At 44.1% G+C, this 21,417-nt stretch overlaps 1 protein-coding gene and 1 long non-coding RNA gene across 4 annotated transcripts in view; both read left to right on the top strand.

The window, feature by feature from the left end:
• Positions 1-527: 527 nt before the first annotated feature.
• Positions 528-2,663, top strand: LOC143215986 (uncharacterized). The gene is made up of 3 exons (XR_013010495.1): positions 528-663; positions 944-1,031; positions 1,108-2,663. It is a non-coding gene; the product is annotated as an uncharacterized LOC143215986 (long non-coding RNA).
• A 581-nt stretch (positions 2,664-3,244) lies between these two features.
• LOC143215985 (GAS2-like protein pickled eggs) overlaps positions 3,245-21,417 on the top strand; it is an 87,787-nt gene continuing 69,614 nt past the window's right edge. For all 3 annotated transcript variants that reach the window (XM_076438654.1, XM_076438656.1, XM_076438655.1), the window contains exons 1-2: positions 3,245-3,813; positions 20,458-20,646. In XM_076438654.1, the coding sequence (XP_076294769.1) occupies positions 20,476-20,646 (171 nt within the window). In that variant the 5' untranslated portion in view covers positions 3,245-3,813; positions 20,458-20,475. The remainder of the gene's footprint in view (positions 3,814-20,457; positions 20,647-21,417) is intronic.

Genomic DNA, 21,417 nt, shown 5'->3' on the forward strand with positions numbered 1-21,417 from the left:
AGACACAGACGAGGTACAATTCAAATTGAATTATTTATTTATTATTAATTCTGATTTCGTGTCTGACTGTTTGACAAATTTGCTCTTTCTGTTATAAATTCCGTAGGAAAAAGTATCCATGGATCGAAAGATCACATAGATAGTCAAGATCGATACTACTGGATGCTTTCGATAATCGAAAGAGTGACATATGACAGCTTCATGGCGTACTTTTTTCAAGCAGGAGAGGACGCGAGCGTGAGTACAAATTATATTTCCAATTATACTGGGATATTGAACATCTTTCTTAATATCATTAATGAACAATTAATAAATATTCAATTTGAATGATTTATTTCCTATTAATTCGCGAATTTACTCGTGTTGCAACGATAAATTGTATTTATGAATTCGTGTCGTGCGACAGACATCTAGTTTGTTTAATTTCCATTCAAATTAATTTTGATTGTATATTCAAATTGAATTATCTATTTATTATTAATTCTGATTTAGTTTCTGGCTGTTTGTCAATTTGTTCTTTCTGTTAGCGAAGGAAAAAGTATGCATGGATCGAAAGATCACATCAATAGCGAATATCGATACTACTGATTGCTTTCGATAATCGAAAGAGTGACATATGACAGCTTCATGGCGTACTTTTTTCAAGCAGGAGAGGACGCGAGCGTGAGTACAAATTGTATTTCCAATTATACTGCATTATATTGAACATCTTTCTTAATACCATTAATGAACAGTTAATAAATATTCGATTTGAATTATTTATTTCCTATTAATTCGGATTTATTCTTGTGTCGAGTCAAGGTTATTTATTTTCCGTGGAAATTAATTTTGATTTTCTATTCAAGTTGAATCAGTTATTTATTATTAATTCTAATTTAGTCCCCGACTATTGGTCAATTGAAATGAACGAATTTGTTCTTTCTGTTACAAATTCGTTCCAAAGATGGTAGTGCAACCGAAATCGATACTTTTCGACAATCGAGATCGAGACGCAGCGCGCCTTCTTTTTTCAAGCAGGAGAAGACGAGATCGTGAGTACCAATTATCTTTCCAGTTAAACTATGTTAATGAATATCTTTTTTCATGAATTTATTCTTTGTGTTACAGAAGCCTTATGGGTGTAAAATATTTTGTGGCTGCTTATACCTGGACGACTAATACTGCCTACTTCGGAAGCAAAGATGACATTGATAGCTAACAATAAGATCGAGGGCAACATGTCGTGCTTTCTTCAAGGGGGATTCTTCCTGCTCGTGTAGCTTCACGCGGACGCGGACGCGAACGCGCGCGAATTAGGATTTCGAAACGTTGCGCACCTGCTCGATCGCATCAGCGGAACGATCGGCTCCTCTCGAAACTTGTGATTCGTTTCGGAAGTCGTCGATCGTTTTCACTGCGAGCACATTTAGGGTTTCAGTTAATGGCGGACCGCCGAAGAAAAAGAAGAGGCTGTATGCCGAAGTGGCCCCGACAAATTGTCGCTCAAGAGGGCAACTACAATGGCCTCGCATCTTTGGATGCGAAGTCATTTCATTAGTAAATTTTTCACTGTACTCGTCTGTAGAATTAGTAGTTTGAATAGTAGTTAGTTGTCTGCATGGGCAGGCCTCGCCGCCCCAACAATCAGCGGAGATGGGCACGTCCGCGATTTCCAGTAGCGTTGCGAGAAAATCACGCGTGTTGCAGTAGTCGTTTCTAGACAGAGATCAAAATTAGCGTTGCGGAGATGTTCGCGATTTTCATTGACTTCTATACAGATTGTTTAGATAGTAGCGTTGCGAATAAAATCGTCGCGATTTAAATTACATTTCATTTTGATTGCTGCTTGAAGCAATATTTAAACGATAGCAATTTGATAAGAGTTTAAAGTTTGTGTAATTGTTTTGCAACAAAATGTGAAGTAGTCTTTTGGATCTCTGTTCGTTGAATTAGCGTTGCGCAGGAAAATGATCGCGTTTGCGTTCGAATCTTTCGACATTTCAGGCGACTATGCTCCAGCTGCAACAAGCCACTGACGTTCTTAAACTTATCGACTGGCGGTATCATTTGGCTAACAGTTTCAGCGTTTCGCCACCACGTCCAGTGGTTTACGTCCAGGCTGTTTCGATATTTTCAAGAGCAGATGATTGGTGCCGGAATTTACATTGTGCCTTATGGGAAACATGGCACTCAATACGTTTGGTCTCAAACGTTTCTAAGTGGATCTACAGAAGGGGAGGTTGCGATGTGATCTAGAAAAGAGGGACGGCTTGGCAGGAAGAGGAAAAAGGGATCTAGAAAATGGAAAGGAGACGACAGCGTGAAGTAATGCGATGATCCAATAAAGGTGAGGAGATGATTTTAAACTGATAAAATGGTCTCATCGCGGGTGTATTATCAAACTGACGAGTGAGACTACATAATAAACCCTGTGTTGAACGCTGTCTGTGGAATCTTCTGTATATTAAGGGGGTAGACTCGTTTCCAGAATTGCAAGGGTGCGAGATGCGCATTCTCATTCCTCAATAATGCAAAGATGAGGTTTTTCATTAGTCAAAAGCGCTAGATAAAAGATCAGGCCATGCCGCGATCGTCCTCGAAACTCTTATATTTCCGTTTACAAGGCGTCATTTGCATTATTCGGAAGCATAAAGCTGCATAAAGCTATACGCTTCCGAATAATGCAAATTACGTCTCGCAAACGTAAAAGTAGGATTTTTTAGGGCGATCGCGGCCTAGATCGATCTTTTATCCAACGTTTCTAGATTCCGCAGCCTTGCAATCCTGAATTGCAAATGAGCTTTTTCAGTAGTGAAAAGTGCCAGATAAAAGATCAATCTAGGCCGCAGTCGCCCCCAAATTTCAAATTAAATTGATTTAGTAACTTGCAGTATTTGGAAGCATGAAGCTGCGAATGTAGCCATTTTCATAAAGCTGCGACGGCTACACGCTGCCGAATAATGCAAATTACGCCTCGCGAACGTAAAAGTAGGATTTTCGAGGTCGATCGCGGCCTAGATCGATCTTTTATCTACCGTTTTTGACTACTGAAAAACCCGATATTTATATTATCGAGAAATGAGAAGGCGCATCGCACACTCGCGCAATCCTGGAAACGAGTCTACCTCCTCCGAATGTTTTGAATTTGCCCTCCGGTGGAGGCTGACACGGCTGGTCGTGCGGTGGCTCCAGCTGACGGTCGGCTGGGGGAATTCCCTTCCCTACCAAGATCACTAGCGAACCAACGACTACATTCACGCTGCGGTGGAGCATTTATACGGGTGGACTGCAACCAGGCGCTTTAGTCTCTGGTTGGGATGCGAGGCGTGAGTATGGGGTACGAGTGCAGCCCGCCAGGCGTGAACTGCATCGAGAATTGAAAACAAAAACACCGGGGAAGAAAAAAAAAACGAGATCGCGTATATGACGACGTGTTCGATCGGCGCGGAATCCCATCGAAACAAGAAAACATCAAGCCCGCCCATTGTCATCGGGACAGACGAGTCCGTTCGCGTGTCGATCCTCCGCGGCGCGACCTTTTTTCCCCACGTCGATTTTTCCGTCTCTGTCAGTGAGTACTCGAACGCGAGCTGTCACTCGCAAATGTACGGTTAATCGATCCGCGTGCAATAACGACGAGTCCGGACCGCGTCGCTCGATGCTTGGCAGAGCAACGCGGCCGCGAACCGATCCACACGATTCTCGATTCTCGAAATCGGGGGGCTGAATCGTTCCTCGTCGATGCAATACTATTCGCCGCGTGTGCCTCCTAGGGATACGTGAACGGGCTACCATTCACAAACAAACAGCTTCTGGTGGATACGTCCCGGCGAGGTGAGTCTCCACCAACTATTTTATTATTCTATTTCCTGTTTTTTTCGTGTGCTATCGGAGCTTACGCTTAGCTGCAATCCGGAGATATAGACTGGTGATATAGGGGGTGAGTTTGAAGCGCCTTGAAACCCGCCGCCCGCTTCGTTGCCTTGTTTTAACGAGTCAGACTCGTGACGAACATTCGGAACAGAGTTTAATAAATATGTATCTTATTAATAGACTGCGGATCTTTATGCAAAAGAAAAATATTTCGCATTGATGTGGCAAGCAGGAATAAAAATTGATTTCATCCCTTAACGAATTTGTTACGTTTAAAGCAACGTTACAACATTCTTGAATTTTTTAAATCTTTTCCCATTTTATATTTCGCACAACCAATTTCTTCATTTTCTGTAAACCGAGATGAAATTCTATTTTGTTGTGGTTTGTATTGTATAGCCTTTGGTGAAAGTTCAGGCATACAATAAATATAAACTTTCTTTTTCTTTCTATGAATTTCTGAATAATGAGGAATTTCTAATCGCTAGACTGCCGATGTGTTTATGCAATTTTTAATTCTTGCGGTATAGGCATATAACAAATGTACACTTTTTTAAAATGAAATTCCGATCGACCAAGAATTTCTAATTGCTAGACTGCGGCTGTTTATGCAATTTTTGATTTTTGCAGGAGAATTTCAAGAAAGTGGGAACAGATGAAATCTTGATTTCAAAATCGTATTAAATTCCGTGGAATTTTATATTCTAGCATTTTCTGAAAATTTTTAGAACCCGTGCATACGTAAACGTCCGCAGTCTACTAATCGCTATAGTTACAAGATAAATAGGACTGCAAGGGATTAAATCATTCTCTGTACTTGTAGCTAGTATAATGAAAATATTTACTTGGATTTGTAAGACACAATAGAAATGATAAGAAAAGTAATAGATTAAGATAAGGGTTGAGTTCCAATTTATTTAGATCATTTTATTAATACTGGTTTTATTCTAGTAACTTGTTGAACTAATAACACAAATAATAATAAAAATAACATCTTTTGGAGTTCTCCAACCCTCGAGCAACATATGTAGTTCGGAAGAACACTTTCATACCTCGGAAGTTATGTTCCACAGAAGGGTTGAATCAAGGGTTGACCGATGGTTCGCATTACTATAGCCGACGTACGACTATACACACAGTAGAAATACATTTTACAAGTCCATTTGCAGAAACTGGGGCGAAAGAAAACTTTGTTTATTCGCGTCACAGATTGTCGCTGTGTGCACAAATATTTAGAACCGAGCTGCTATCGCGTGCATCAATATTTACGTGATCGCATTTGTTAGTATTTGTCTTCGATTAGGCCTTCGCCGCCCTCGTTTAGTTTTCTTTTGTCTCGGGCATCCCCCTCGAGGAACTATACTACTTTCAAAAAGTAAATTACTGATAATGAATTACTAGACAGCGAATTTCAAACACTTTCTACAAAAATGAGTGGGTGTAATTTAAAGTAGCAAACACATTGAAAGAATTTAAAAATACAGTCGTATTATTTTCAACCAATTAAACATATCAAGAAAGAAAATAATTTTATATTTCACTCCGGTTGCAATTCAGGTAGAAAATTTTTATTTTGCATAAAGATCCATTTTTAACAAAAATGAGTGGGTGTAATTTAAAATAGTACAAACATTGAAAGAGTTTGAAAATACAGTCGTATTATTTTTAACCTATTAAACATATTAAGAAAGAAAATAATTTTCTATTTCACTTCGGTTGCAATTCAGGTACAAAATTGTTATTTTGCATAAAGATCCGCTGTCTAATAATTACTAAAATAAATTACTTTTTTAAAGTAACTGTCCTTTTAAAAGTAAATTACTGTTTTAAAGAAATTACACTTTTGAAAAGCGTAGTTTTCGACTGTTAGAAAGTCCGATGATGAAGAAAGTGAAATAAGTAGAATAGAAATTTCAATGATCCCTGTCCTGAGCCAAGGAGACGGGGATCTATGGATCGTAGAAAAGAAACGCGAGGTACAATGTATGTGCGGGAGATTTTTCTAGATACGATTGATCTACGGATCTACGACCGAGGAAAATTTGGTCACATGACACTTGAATGGAGCGCGATGATAGGTCGGATTGCTTTCTATCGGAGAAAAACTGTATTGTTTCGCTTCGTGTGTCCGTAGAAAGGAGGTTCCGACCGAGATTCAACGAGCCTGTCATAGATTATCGCAGCGCAGATAGATCGCGTCGGGTTCATCGAGTCAGAGACAATTAGCTTGCGGCGAACCGCGTTTATCAATGGGAGGAAGATGAGAGATAAGTTTTCGGGCAGCGTGACTATTCATAGAACTACGCGTCGAACGCTAATAACCGTTGTACATTGTACACGAGAACAGTTGATTAACTAGGCTACTCTGGAGTAGTTGCTATGAGAAATGTTTTCATAGAAAATATTTATCCGCCGTGGATCACTGGGTTGACCAACGGTCACTCGTATTTATTGGCTACTTGGAAATCGACGTTCTTGCGATCGATTCGTCTCTCTTAATGCCCGTACAATGGGATTACGAAGCACAATATGTATTGAGATTACGAAGAAAGCATTGTTTCGACTCGCTTATCTCATTTTCTCGTTATTTACTCGTTATCTGACAATTGCTCTCCGAGTCACTAAAAAACCCGAGCACAACTTTCGAGAGTTTTATCAACGCTGTAGACTACGTACTAGATCTGTTGTTTTACAAACACTCGAATTTTTAAAAATTTTCTGCGTTGTTTACGAGGCGCTGGAACCAGAGAAAAGTTTATTTCGCCTTCCAGTAACTTTCGTAAGTTTATAAATTGTTTCAGCTATTCAGTTTTTCATAAATGCATAATTACATAAATTGTTAAAAATTTTCTGCATTATTTAGGAGGCACTGGAACCGGAGAAAAATTTATTTGAACTTTCAATAATTCTCGTAAGTTGACAAATTGTTGTTTCACCTATTCAGTTTTTCATAGATGCATAATTACATAAATTGTTAAAAATTTTCTGCATTATTTACGAGACACTGGAACCAGAGAAAAATATATTTCTCCGTCCAGTAACTTTCATAAGTTGATAAATTGTTTCAGCTATTCAGTTTCTTGCATAATTACTCGAATTGTTAAAGATTGTCTGCATTATTTACGAGGCACTGGAACCGGAGAAAAATATATTTCACCTTTCACGATTCTGACAAGTTGACAACTTGTTTCACATTTTTCTCATAAATGCACAACGTTAATTATAAAATCCGAAGTTTCGTTTTTCAACGCTCGACGGCTCTAGCGTGAAATAATCCGAGCGCGCGGACACACGTGAACGCTCGCGGTCCGTTTTTGGCGAAAATTGATTTCGGAACAGGCTCCTCGCCTTTTTCTCGTTTTGTCATTGAAGCATCGGGTCTATTTTTAAGCCGGCGTCGCCATAAAAGTCCCAATAAATTTTCTCAAAGTCCAGCCTGTCCGGTGACTCACCTGTCCTCCGCGCGGTTTAAAACACGCTTAAAAGGCAAATGAGGTGATTAATGTATCGGCGCGTAACAGCTAGGGACAAATAAATCGCACGCAGAAAAAGATTCCTTCGCAGGGTTTACGATTTACAATGCAATCGGTGATCTTCTGGGAGCTAAGATAGACTCTTCGGAACGTCCTCGAGATAAGAACTCGCTCATTCTTTCCGTGTTGTTGCCGTTGAATCATCGTGGTTATCCGCGTTTCGCAATCACGCACATTGTTCGTGGGGAAAATCGTAGAAAGTACTAAGGAGGAAACGTTCGTTGCAGATTAGCCTGTTGCGATGATAGTTTAACCGCTGCGCGAGCAAATTTAGATTTGGATTAAACATTCTCGGAGAACACTTCCGGCTTTATACATATTTCATACGTATGAGCCTGTGAATCTTTTAATACGGAATATATGGGTGGTAAAATCGGCAGTCAAATCATACAGAAAAATGGGTAGTGAAATCATACAGAAAAATCGACGTTAAAATGGTACAAAAAAATCGTACAGGAAAATCGGCGGTAAGATCGTACAGAAAAATGGGCGCAAGAATCTTACAGAAAAATCAGCAGTAAAATCATACAGAAAAATCGGTAGCAAAATCGTACAGAAAAATGGATGGTGAAATCATACAGAAACATCGACGTTAAAATGATACAGAAAAATCGGCGGTAAAATGGTACAGAAAAATCGGTGGTAAAAACGTACAGAAAAATGGGTAGTGAAATCATACAGAAAAATCGACGTTGAAATGGTACAGAAAAATCAGCGGTAAAATCATGCAGAAAAATCGGCGGTAAAATCATGCAGAAAAATCGGCGGTAAAATCGTGCAGAAAAATCGGCGGTAAAATCGTAGAAAAAATCGGCGGAAGAATAGACAGACGATGGCGACAGTGCGGATGCAGCGCGGAGGTCGTCGGATCGTCGATCCGGTTCGTTTGTGACCGGGCATTAAAATCGCGGCGATACGCGAGCGTCGGATAAGGATAATTCGCGGCGATATACCGTGTGCGATCGGCAACGATAGTTCGCCGATGATTGAATTGGCAATGCGAGGGTTGGCCGGGGTCGGCTCGGCGCGCGAAGACGATCAAGATTGCCGGAGAAAGACAAAGGGGGGCGGGAGATCGTTTACCGATAATGCGAGCCGCGCGAGACGGGACGATGCTATACGATACGAAACGAAACGCGAGACCGCAGCACCCGGACAGACAGATGCTCGCTGGATTGTTTCGATGTAACTTCGATGTACTTAGCTGCACTTAGCGGAGATGCGCTTTGTCGATAATCGGCTCCGTGCCGGTTTCGAAAGCGTGTATCCACGGCCTCCCGTGGAACACGACGCCGATCGGGATCGCGATTTGTCGTGGTTTTCGTGGACAGTTTGCGTGATTTAAGCTGGCCACGAGAGTCGCACGGAGGTTGGCCTAATGATCAGCGGCGGAAGGATGACCCTATGCTTTTAACAGAATTACTGAATTATTCGCAATTTTCCCGGGTTGATGGACTTTGCAGCAAAGTTAGTACATACGTTGAAGCTTTGTAATAGGGGTAAAGGATCTCTTCAAATTCATCCTCAATTTTTTTAGGACTAGGACTTGCGAAGAGAAATTTTGGTGCAGCTTTTTCTTAAAGGGACGCACGTGGTCCGTTACCATTAATTCTTTCGGACCGTTGGATTGTGCAGCAAAAATATTAGTACATCGATCGGGTCAGCCTGGAGAAGATGAAAGTTCTCGTCCACGAAATAAGCGAAGTATAATACCAGGAGCGTCGAGCATTCGCACAATCGTCCGCGGTGGATTTTCGTGTTTGCTGGCGGGGGCACAATGGAGAGAAAGCGGAAGAGATTAATGGAAACGGAGAGTGAAAATTCAAATAAATAGCGATAATAAGACGAAGAGGAGGCGCCGCCATCGTGGATGGGCTGGATAGTCCGCGAGCTTGTGGGACAGGGGACGATGGGAGAGCAGGAGGGGCAACAGGACATTTGCATATTATGTCTTGATACACAGGTTCCGGGAATGCAAATGAGGCGGTTAAGAAAACTAGTAGGCAAGCGAGCGCGCTTAAACAATACCGGCCGCAACTATTTCTGCTGGGTAGATGCGGTGGAAGAGGCTGCACGGGGAAAAAGTCGCGTAACATTATCCTACGGAGTAAACCGGCGGTCGTTTGCGAGAAAAGAAGAGGAGAGAGAGATCATTCAGCAGAAACGTCGGGGATATCCTTCGCCGCCGTCGAGATTCTAATCTCTTTTGCTCCGAGATCCGCATAAATCACACTTACGCTAATTGCGTTCGATGGGCGCGTCGCTCGAACTGCATTTGCGCCAGGGGTTCTCCATCAAATTTTTCCCCTTCATCCGGCGTCGATGCCTCCTGCCCACTCTGCCTCCCAGATTCAATTCCCTAAACTCGACAATTAACGTACCGAATTTCGAATCCGATATTAAATCGTAACAGAAGCAACACATCAGTACGAAAAACCTAGACGAGGGAAAAAGATACACCCTCTCCGAGGCGAATCGATCGTTTTCGAAAATTTGTTCTGATTGTTGTTGGGCCGCGATACGTTAATCAGTACTGATCAACCTAATATTCATAGACTGCATGACTGTCTTCTATTAAATTGTTTTACTATTTCTTAGAGGGGGTGCGTGTTGCATTTAATCGAACATTGGAAAGATAAGCATCGAAACGAATAGTGGTCAGTTAAATTGTGAGCTTGGGAGCGGGAAGATGATTTTCGAAAATTTTCTCCGAGCGTTGTTCGAGTCACAGGCGTGGAGATAGGTGGTTCAGGGGCCACGAGGCTCGCCGGCGGCGGCTGCAGCCACGGCGCTCCGGTTAAAAGTGAATGGGGAACCCCGCTCCATTCACAAGATTTTCCTCTCCGGTCAGTTTCGCCAGGCGCGTACCGGGCTGGTTTGTACACGAGCACACAGCACACACCTGGACGAGCTCGTGCGGACGCACGCGCGGCTCTCCACCACTGCGACAAATCGGAGACCGCCGTTGCACTCTCGCAGCGCACTCTCGCTGTGCAGCTCGCCTCGCACGCGAACGCGCGTGTCCTCTTTGGAAATTCCTCGCGTGCCCCAAGCTGTCTGCCCTCCGCTCGCTATTTTCGGCCCCCGCCCCCGGCACGCCTTCGCCCGCTCCCGACATTTCTCACGACTGACTTTTTCCCTTTCGCTTTGTCTTCTGTCTTCGAACCCCTCGCTCGCCGATAAGATCGTAATCGCATGTCAAAATCACCGGTAACTGTCAGTAACAGCCACGGACGTCGTTTAATCTTTTGCACTACGTTGGCGCCACTGCGGGGACGGCCTCCATTTATTACTGATAAATATAATTATATGCAGAATTGTTTACACGTGAAATGAAAATCAGTCTACTCGCGCATATAATACATTAATGCGCATTCGAATCAAGCAGACAATCGCCATTTACTACTGATAAATATTTTATGCATCCATGGGGAAAATGAGTTGAAAGAATTTAAGAATAGTTTAAACAAGAAATACCCATTTTTACCATCAACATGGGAATCTTTTAAATTCCCTGAAAATCAGTTTACATTCATCAGCTATGCATTTATGACGGAAATGAGTTAGAACAATTTAAGAATAGTTGTGACAAGAAATACCCATTTTTACAAGTTTAATCTCCATGAAAATTACGAGATTCATAAACATTTCCAAGGTTTTCTTGTCGGGAACTGTTGGCTCGCGAGAGTACCAGGGGTTAACTAAATTGTAAAGATTAGCACGGTTTCGCAGCAACGATTTGCAGCAGCTGTAAGAGATAGAGACAAGCTGGGTCTATATTGTTGAATAATCGTGTTACGAAAACGATCGTGGCCGGATTACATACATCCTCGTTGCAATCACTTTTCCTTCGATGGCTTCTGAGCGTTTATCGCGGGCATCGCGCATAATTTACAGGCGAAACGTTGCCCGTCGGGCTCCCCGACCTCGTAAAAATCCTGTTCACGCACGAATGTGTGGAGTGGCGGGTTGGCGCGCGCGCGCGAATTCCGCTCTGGCGTGCGACGTCTAAATTCGTGTTTGTTTACCGCTCGCGATCCGATCAATCATCCAGTTTCGCCGCTCGGTGGCCGCTTATCGTGTCTCGGAATATTTTAACATTTTTCCGAAGATTTTTCCCGACGAGCCGGAGCCGTCGAACGCCTTTCTATTCGCCTTCGAATATCGCCTTTGCGTCGGATCGCCGGTGTCTCAAAATTCTGATCGACTTCGTTTTCAACCCCCAATGATCATCAGACTGCTGATTTTATGGACTCGTGGCAACACAGGATCGATGAAATACCAATTCTTTTATTTTGTACTGCAATTGACTTCGAGAGTTTTTATTTTGCTTGAAAATCTGCGGTCTAAAATTTTTACGAGATCCGGATCTTCGTGTGAAATAAAAATGTTTTGCATTGATTGTGGGAAGTACGAATAATGTAAAACTTAATTTCATCCCTTAACGACTTCTTGAAGTTTTAAAATCTTTTACTGTTTTATATTTCACCGAACCATTTTCTTCACGAATGCATAATGTGGGTAATTTTTAATAGGATTCTATTTTGGTTGAACAGAAATAACTAATAATGAACATAGCGTAACGCAGTGGGCAAACACCATGATGAAATAGAGTCGGCTTGATCTCGCGAAACGGTTGCAGACCATTCCGCCCCCACGAGAAAGAACAGAGACTCGGAAGAAAAAAAAAAGCGAAATTTCATGGTAACGCCCCGCAGTCCACCATAATTGTCCGCGAGATAAACGATCTCCGGGAACACGGAGATACATGCGGCTCTGAAATCAGATACTTAATCGAATTAAGGGCCATTTCGAGACGTGTTTGTGGGTTTCTGCCTCTAACAGAGCCATTAAGATCGAAATTACGATTGGTAATATGCAGGCTGGTTGCCCCCTGTCGTACCGCCACGAATTTACGCGGTTCTTTCAATGAGAATAGAGCCTAACCAGCCTCGATCGATAAAGATCTGCCGTTCGTTAAGAATAAGGACAGCTTTGCATAATCCGATTCACGGGTGAGCCGCGATTGTGTCTGGAATTCGTGTTTCGCTATTTGGAGCAATCATAGAACGCGAGAGCGCACGTCAAATTAGCTTCTGGACTCGGATGGAAGCACTCAAAATTCAACGACTCAAGCTTCACAATTCAATTGGAGGTTCTTAAGTTAAACTGGAAGCACTCGAAATTCAGATGGAAGCAGTCTAAATTCAATTGGAAGCACACTAAATTCTATTGGTAGCATTCCGATTCAATTTGAAGCTTCTAACTTCAACTGGAAGCGTCTAACTTCAACTGGAAGCGTCTAACTTCAACTGGAAGCTTCCAACTTCAACTGGAAGCTTCTAACTTCAACTGGAAGCGACTAACTTCAACTGGAAGCGTCTAACTTCAACTGGAAGCGTCTAACTTCAACTCTGGAATCTCCTAACTTCAACTAGAACCTTCTAACTTCAACTGGAACCTTCTAACTTCAACTCTGGAATCTTCTAACTTCAACTGGAAGCTTCTAACTTCAACTGGAACCTTCTAACTTCAACTGGAAGCTCGTATATCCAACCGAAAACTTTGAAATACAACTACAAGCTTGAGACAGCACCTGGAAGCTTCACAATTCAACCGGAGGTCCTCGAGTTCAACTAAAAGCTTCCAGATTCCCAATCTCCCAAAATCCACTAAATTCATTGGCAATTCCCTAACATCGAGTCCAACCCCTTGCGATTAAATCGGATGGTCTGCCAGCGCAATTTTTCGCCCCGGACCCATCGATTGTTGGAAGGTCGACGAGAGAAAGAGAGAGACAGAATTCGAGTCAGTACCAATGGAATCGGAGCAGACGCGAAGAGCTCCGATAAGGGAGCACTCAGCCAAGGCCGATTGGTTCTCAAGAAAGCGGAGTGGCGCGGCGCGATGACAAACGAGGCCAGAAATGTTCCGGACGTTATCAACGGGCACCGATACGGCCGGCAGATACGACGACCGCGGGTTTCTTCGTGTTCCTGAACGGCTCTCCGCGGCATTACCATGCAGGTATTTCGAGCGCACCCATAGGCCGCCGCCGCCGCCGCTGCCGAGCCGTGCCATGCCGGTGCACCGGCAAATGCATTTGCATTTGCATTTCGCGGCGCATGCCGGCGACGTACGTCGGAACAGGTTCATTTTCTCTCTGTGTTCCGTCGCGAATGAATGAAATCGTTAAGCGTTACGACACCCGAGGGGTGGAACGCTTTATCGGGCCACTTTACATCTTCCGCGGAGACCCCCTTTTCCGCTTGGAACGCTCCTAGAAAGTAGCCGTTACTTATCCATCGGGAGCTGGTCGCGCCTATACCGGTCAAAGTGAAATTCCACCCTTTCGGATTTCGATTCCGCGCTCGCACAATGGAATCGTCATTGTACATTCTAGCTTTCAACTCCGGATATGTGGGTCCCAAACGAAATCGATGCTGCTGAATTCAAATTTATATACGTATATCAGATGATTGCATAGGTTCATGTTTGATTTGAAAATATAATTCAATTCAATTCAAGAATAGTGGCTGTATAACTTTTTTACAGTTCGCCGTGCAACACAGTTTGCGACGTCTACATATGAAAATCGGACACAAACTTATGCAATCATCTAATGATTTATATTATAATCTTCACGTTCAAATTCGAGCTTTTAAACTCGCGAACGCGTCCAAGATCAACTGAAAACTCGCACCCTCAAGATGCAAATTCAACCCCCGCAACCTCGCAGCTTAAGAATTCATTCCTGAAGGGGTTAACATTTTACGCCGGGAATATGAACGGCATATAAATTCTGGAAAAATCCGATGCACGATGGGGCGCGCGTGCTCGAGCGTAATTATATGCGTTCCTCCCTTGTTTCCTCGTTCGCACCCCACCCCTGTTAGCGGGCGGGGTAGGACTCTCGCAGATAAGCGGCCCGTAGTATCGAATGTCTTGGGAAATCGCGAGTACTTGTCTCGCCCGGCATAAATCGGTATTATCGCGAAAGGGGTGGGGGCTGAGGGAATTCTAATGGGACGGTTCTGCGTGCCTCGCATGCGAAGGGTTGAGAAGTGGTCGATGGCTCGGAACGAGGAGACATTTTTCTACTCGAATCGGTCGCGTGCTGACTTCGGTGCCGGTGTTCTGGAAAGAGTGCTGTGCGCAGGAAAATTCGTTTCAAGGGCGCCGCTATCGATTCGAGCCACTGCACATAGCCATTGAATACCTTGGCGCTGAAGCTGGTCCGTTACTTCTATTATTATTATTATTATTGAAAACTGCATTCATCGATTCTGTGGTGCAAGGACTAAGTCCAGCCTCAGCTGAGTTTTGCTCCAACATTTCTTCTATTATTATCATTATTATTGAAAATTGCATTCACCGATTGTGTGGTGCAAGGACTAAGTCCAGCCTCAGCTGAGTTTTGCACCAACATTTTTTCATTATTCAGATTTCCAAGCAAGCACGAGTTCTGTACTTCTTCTGCCCCGCTTTTCAGTGAAATGGTCCGATCGTGTTTGTGCACGTGGACGAGTGAGACTAGTTTCGTGGAAACACAGTTTCCCATGGAAACATCTACGCCTCGCATATGAAACTTTCTCGATCTGGCTCACTCTCCGTTTCTATTTCCCATCCGGCGAAACGCGGTTCGGCTGCTCTTTCGCTCTCTTTGCGTGCACATCGTATGTAGTATACCGTTACAACGAGCAAAGCACGCCTTTAAAGTACGCTCACGTAGGTAAACTTACGAACTGGCTTTCATAAGAGGAACCCATAGGCGAGACTCACCTTTTGATATTCCGTCCCTTGCACGCTTCCGTTCAATGGAATAATAAAAACCCTCCGGGCCTGAACCCTTTCCCTCGCGATCCCAGGGAACAAGCTTGTCCACTGGAGAAAATTATGCTGGGACGTGCCACCAGACAGCAAACCTTCTTATTTATCAGGACAGCTCGGCCGTTAAACATTTTTCATTTCGAATAAATCTGAAAGTCAAAATTGTCAATTTTTGTTTTATTTTTATTTTAATCCTTAGCACTCGGGTGGTGACTCAGAGTCTAAAAATTGCTATACCATTATTTCAATTTCGTGTCCATAAAATGAACAAAATGTGTAATTTTCGAGTTACAATAGTTCCGACTTAATTATTCGGTTAATTGTTCAATTGATTTCGGATAGGAGTATGAACGTTCGCGTTTGAAAATTTCAAGAGTTCAAGTTCGATTCGAGCGCAAGATTGAACGAGCGCGCGTGAAAGTAGCCTCTAATCAGTTTATGGGTCGTCCGGCAGCGTAAATCGCGGCAATCGTTAATAAACCGATAATTTCAGGAACGCGAACGAGCGCCACGGCTCCGGCGCCCGTATAATGCCCGTTTCATGCGCTCCCAATGAGGCGCGGCGCACAATTAATGGTCATTTGCTCTTTTACAGCCCATTAAATGTCAACTAGAGTCGCCTCTTTTTATTTCACGTAGCCACGGATCCCTCAACCGGCGCATTATATTCTATATAATTAGTTGCGGCGTGTCGGGTTCGCGCAATCTACCGTCCCAGTACATTGTAATAACCATTAATGGACTTCCTCTGCAAGAATTACGTTTAATAACGTTCGATCCCCTATTAACGCTGTCCTCGAGAAATTTATTCCATGGTAACTCTATCTAAACTACCGTTCACACCCAGGAAACCCGATCTTCGATCTCTTTATCCCTGTCGAACTTCCTCCTTCTACCTAACCTCACTTTCCCAGGCCTCCAGCAAGTTTTACAACAAAATTCTACAATTTAAGTCGTAAACAATTGCTGTATATGTTATTTTCCTTCCTAAAAATGTACAATGAACGTCATTGTTCCTCGGAATATTACGGTTTCGACGCATTTCGAAGACCGACAAGATGGCCGCCAGCTCTTCAGAGCCGACACTCACGTCGTTGAATAATATGTGCGCGTCTAACATTACTGAAAAAGAATAGAAGCTATTGTTTCTCCCGATGTAAAGGTTCTTAACGACCCAGAACGCCGAAACAAGATGGCAGCCGCTCTTCCGGACCACGACGCTTCCACAGAAATCCCTCCGCGAAATAATAATTACTGCGCGGGGATCTTGGGAAGTCGCGTGGTGGTCGCCTTGCCCTCCATTCCCTCATTCATCCATTCATTTCCGATTACCCTCGTTACCCGGAGCCTCGGGGTAGACACACAATGGCGGACCATCGAATCTGTCCCAGGGACGACGTAGTTTCTCACGCGAATTTCCAATCCGTTTCTTCGGCCGTTCTTTTTCCCGGTAGACGCGCGCGGAACGCAGCCGTGCGGAGTTTATGGTCGTGCATTAGGTTTCCAAGTATTCTGACAATCCGCGTCATTTCATTAAACTGCAGATCTTTCCGCTTTTATGGTAAAACTGTGTTTTTTAAGAAGAATTTGCGAACATTTTAACGTTATTTTCGACAGATTCAAATTACCGGAAGAACGAATACGATTTATAAATGTTTACTTTGCATAAAAATCCCATCTGGCTTTCGAACGCCATTTATGGTAAACATTTTCTTTTAAGAACAATTTGCGAACATTTTAACATCATTTTCGACAGATTCAAATTACCAGAAGAACAAATACGATTTGGTCTAAATTATTTCGCATACGATCGAGTTAGGAAATGTTTATTTTGCATAAAAATCCGATCTGCCTTTCGAATGCTCTACAAGTGTACAGCCAATAAACATTTTTCCAACGTTCCTCTATAATTTTCTTTCGATCGCCGTGACGCGCAACTGACGCAGGTCAGTCAGATTACTCACGCGTCCGAACTAGATTACGCGTTTCGTAATTCGAGCGAGTACCTGCGAAACAAACGCGAATAGTTGGAAAATGCGTTCTCATATTTATGGATTGCGGCGTGCAACTATGTTGCACGTGCTGCAGCCACGCGGCGACGTACACATACGACGTGGGACGTGATCACGACGGGGGGTAGAGGGGCTGGGGGCTATCTGGCCACGTGTAATCTTTACGAGGTGGCCGCATCTAATTTTCAATACTCGCGATTGAATTATGCGCGCGTGTAATGGAAAACCGGGGAACTCGGCCTCGGAACGGATAACTCAATTCCCAACCCCCTGCGCCGCGACCGCGGGCCCCCTCGGTGATCTAGAGGCTCTTGCTTCGCAGATCTACGGTGCGTCTTACCAGACAAAAATTATCAAATCGACAATTTTAGTGACGTCCGGAGCAACGCTTGCCCCGCGGAGCACCACCGTGGCTCCTTGCAGGAGCGCGGGGCAGCGAAGCCACGCCTACAAATGTCACCGGCCCGTGTAAAAACTCGTGGCGGAACAGTAGATTGCCGGGGATAATAGCGTAAAAGCGCGTTAAGCGCGTTCCATCGCAGCGGATCGGAAATAAAGCGGCGCGGGAACAACGTTCTCTCGTCGAGATCAAAGCCCCTCGGTGCAAATGAATTTTCCTCGAGGACAATAGAGAAAGAATTCCCGCTCTTTGTTCCCGCGGAGCGGAGGGAACGCGTCGAACATGGGGCCCCGACCAGAGCGGCGATTAAACACAACCGAACCCGATGAATTGCTTGTCGGCTATTGAGGCAGTATACTCTTTTTGAAAGCCATGAGCTGGCGAGACGCTGGCTAATGCAAACTGTCGGCATTTTAACGAGCAAGTATCGGCCCCGGTGTCGCCAATCTCGCCCCATTAAGATGCCGATAGGCCGCATTTGTCGCATATTTTCCTCGCAGCTTTATTTGGCCATGGGCTGCCGGGATCTCCGCAGACCGATCCTCGACCCGTCGCGTCGCTACGATTATGCTACCGAGTTTATGCTCCATAAAACTCTCGTTCCTAGGTAAAAACTGAGCGTTGCTTGCTCTTTAATTTGCTGCCCGTAATTTTGGGGCTCCCGTCGGACATCTTTGAGATCAAGAATTGTGTCGGTAACTGCTCGTGCCCCCACTCTATCATCCCCCACTTTGTCCGTGTGGCACAGTGAATCACGTGACTGATTCGGTACTAGCAGAGAGGGGGTTTCCCCTCTGACCACTCCGGATTCCCCCACGCTGTGTGTCCGGTGCTAGCAGAGAGTGGGGAAAATTTATTATTAAATTTATAAGAAATGACTTAATATTAGAATATAAATTAGTAAATTTATTATATAATTTAAAAGAAGGAATTAGAATTATAACATAAATGAGTATAAATTAGTAAAATATAAAATTTAAAATTGAGAGGGAATTTTAAATTATAATATAAATTAGAATGTAATAACTTTCCCCCTCGATTCGTGCTCCCTCCCCTCATCCGGCGACTCTGCGGTGTAGGTTTTTAATACTGATGTGGCGCTCCTGTATTTACTTAGCGTCGGATTTGAAATCCGGTACATTAAAGGAATTAAGTAAAATTTTGGCAAAATTGTTCAGAGAATTGAATCGGGAAGGCTGAGTGGGGGAAGGCAGGAAGTATCGGCGCCGTAAAACGAAACGCGCTCGTTTCCATACACCTACCCGAAGGCAGGCAAAGACTTTCACGAGTCGCGATTGCTATCGCCTCGTAATTCCTCTCCAGGCTGTAGGCTCGCTTTGCGAGCATCGTCTGAATTTTTTCGATCCGGACACCTCTTGCTAAACGGACGCACACAACACGCCGAGCAGCGCGCGACTTAGGCGACTCTCGGCTCGAGTAATTGGCCGGGAATCGTGTTGTGCCGGTCGCGAGCCGGCTCGTAAACCTGTCATAAACTCCGTTGAACGCGAGTTAACTCGTCATTTGTATTCCATTATATATTTTCCCCTGATGATTTTCCGCCGTTTACTCGCGGACGCGCGCACCGCAACTTTATCGCCGCTGGAAACACCGCACGGAAACAAATCGACCACGTTGTCTCATTGAATGCGCTCTGTCTTTTAATGATCATTCGTGGTACTTGTCGACTAAACGGGCGGAGTGATCTTCACTTGATCTATACCAGCAACTAAATCATTTGCATCATCGAATCAAATTCCAAGAGATCCATTAACTTGTTTAGGGTAGTCACAATTTATCTTACAAAACATTAAACAGGTACAGGTCAAAATTTTCTAACTTATATTCGGGCATCTTTGTAGATACTAAAAAAATTTTTTCTTCACACTTACCACTAATTTTAAACGGTGCTAATTGTCCTAACAGACATCCCCATGCACTTGTCGCGTTCGTCACCGTCTAAACCCATTTTTCCCCATGCCTGCGCCGATGCGGCAAATCGGGCGGCGCTAAAATATGTAAATTGCGGAACAGAAAATTGCTGATTGTTGCTGGAAATAGCCGTCGAAAGGGGTGACGTTGGGAACGGAGCTGGCTCATGAGAGCCACGAAGGTTTACAAGGGTAGCCAAGGGACCAGGGTGCAGCGATCGTGATAGGGCACGGTTTCAGACCAGTTATAGGGTGGTTAAACCGGTGCGGCAACTAGGGGAGAGTTTCTGGGGCGATCGACAATATGAGCCGCGCCGGACCTATTGTCTTGCAAATCCTTTCTGATTTTATTGCCGGTCCGCGATACAGTTCACGGTGACGGCTAATACGCGAATCTGTCGGATGGGTGATCGCATGATGCTCGGGGATGGCCATGGGAATACGAGCGAATTTAATCGTTGGACGTTTGATTTATATTCGTGGCGTTGCTCTGTGCGGTCGCGCATCGAAGAAACTAGCGCAGTGGAGGAGTGTGGTGGTAGTGTGCAAAGTTTGTACGAACTAGGGAACTAGTTTATTGCCTGCCGCATGGGCCGTTAGCTTTGTTTTTATAATCCGACCTCGGTCAACGTCAGCCTCGGCTTTCTTAATTCGTTTTATTCGTGGACAGAATTGATTACTTTGCGAGTAGATTTGCAGATTTTTTAAAATCGTACAATTCATTTAGCTACACGATTTAGGTAAAATGAAATTTTGTACCCTCCGTGGGCAATCTTGGTCGTTGCCAAAAAATCCAGAACAATTCTGGAGCGCGTATTGAAAAGTCCCTATTTTAACGTATAACTTTTTGATATTTTGTGAGATGTTTGAAAGAGGTCTTAAGTTGACTGGGTTTTCAGATAAGCGAGAGGTCCAAGATGTCGGTCCTTCTGGAAGCGAGGTCCTACAGGCCGTTCAAGTCCTCCGAGGAGTACCTGGTGGCGATGAAGGAGGACTTGGCGGAATGGTTGAACGCGCTCTACCCGGAGCTGAGAATCAACGTTGACAATTTTATGGACAGACTGGACACCGGCGTCGCACTGTGCAAAGTAAGTGGTCGACGAATGATTTACGTCTTCCTAGAACCATCAAATGTGCGCCTCCGAGCTGAGGTCGGAGAACACAGTGCTGCGGTGTAGTCGCGCGATCCTCGGAAAATGTACACAAGTAATTTAACGAAAATTGTTAAACTAGAAAAATATCGAGTTTACAAGTGTAGAAAAATACAAGATCATTTGTTCCTTTTTTCGTCTCTACACAAATGCTTGAACAAAAAGGTTGGACCACAGAAATACTAAGCGAAATGAATTCTCTTTAATGGAACCAGGTGTTCTTTCATACATTGTACGACGGGATTTGTTGCAACTGAAATTTGTTGTTAGAAAGATAAACCGTACGAAGGAAAATGTCGGAGAGTTCGTTGAAAGTCGAAAGGTCTGTCGGTGGCGTCGTGTGCCGAGAAAACTTGTTGAAGATTCCGGCGGCGCGTGTGACGCGTAGAAGCCACGCACCTTTCTTCAAGTTCGTGGCCCGTGGAACAGAGGAAGGGAAGGATGCGTGTGTGACGTCCACCGGAAGCTGTTGCCTCGGCGTCGACGCCGGTTGAATCGTGAATCAGGCGAGCCGCGTGTAGGAAACGCCGTGACGCCAGCGAAAACCAAAGAAATCACGCTGGGGACACGGGAAAAACAACGTTGTTCCCGCTTCCCTTTCGCGGAAACTCTTCTTTCCACCACGAGCCCACTCATGGCGGTTGAAATCCTGCCAAGGGACCTTGCAATTCCATGGGGAACAAAACGATGGAAATTTCAATTTCAGCC

Source organism: Lasioglossum baleicum, chromosome 14 (genome assembly GCF_051020765.1).
Source record: "Lasioglossum baleicum chromosome 14, iyLasBale1, whole genome shotgun sequence".
Taxonomy (NCBI): domain Eukaryota; kingdom Metazoa; phylum Arthropoda; class Insecta; order Hymenoptera; family Halictidae; genus Lasioglossum; species Lasioglossum baleicum.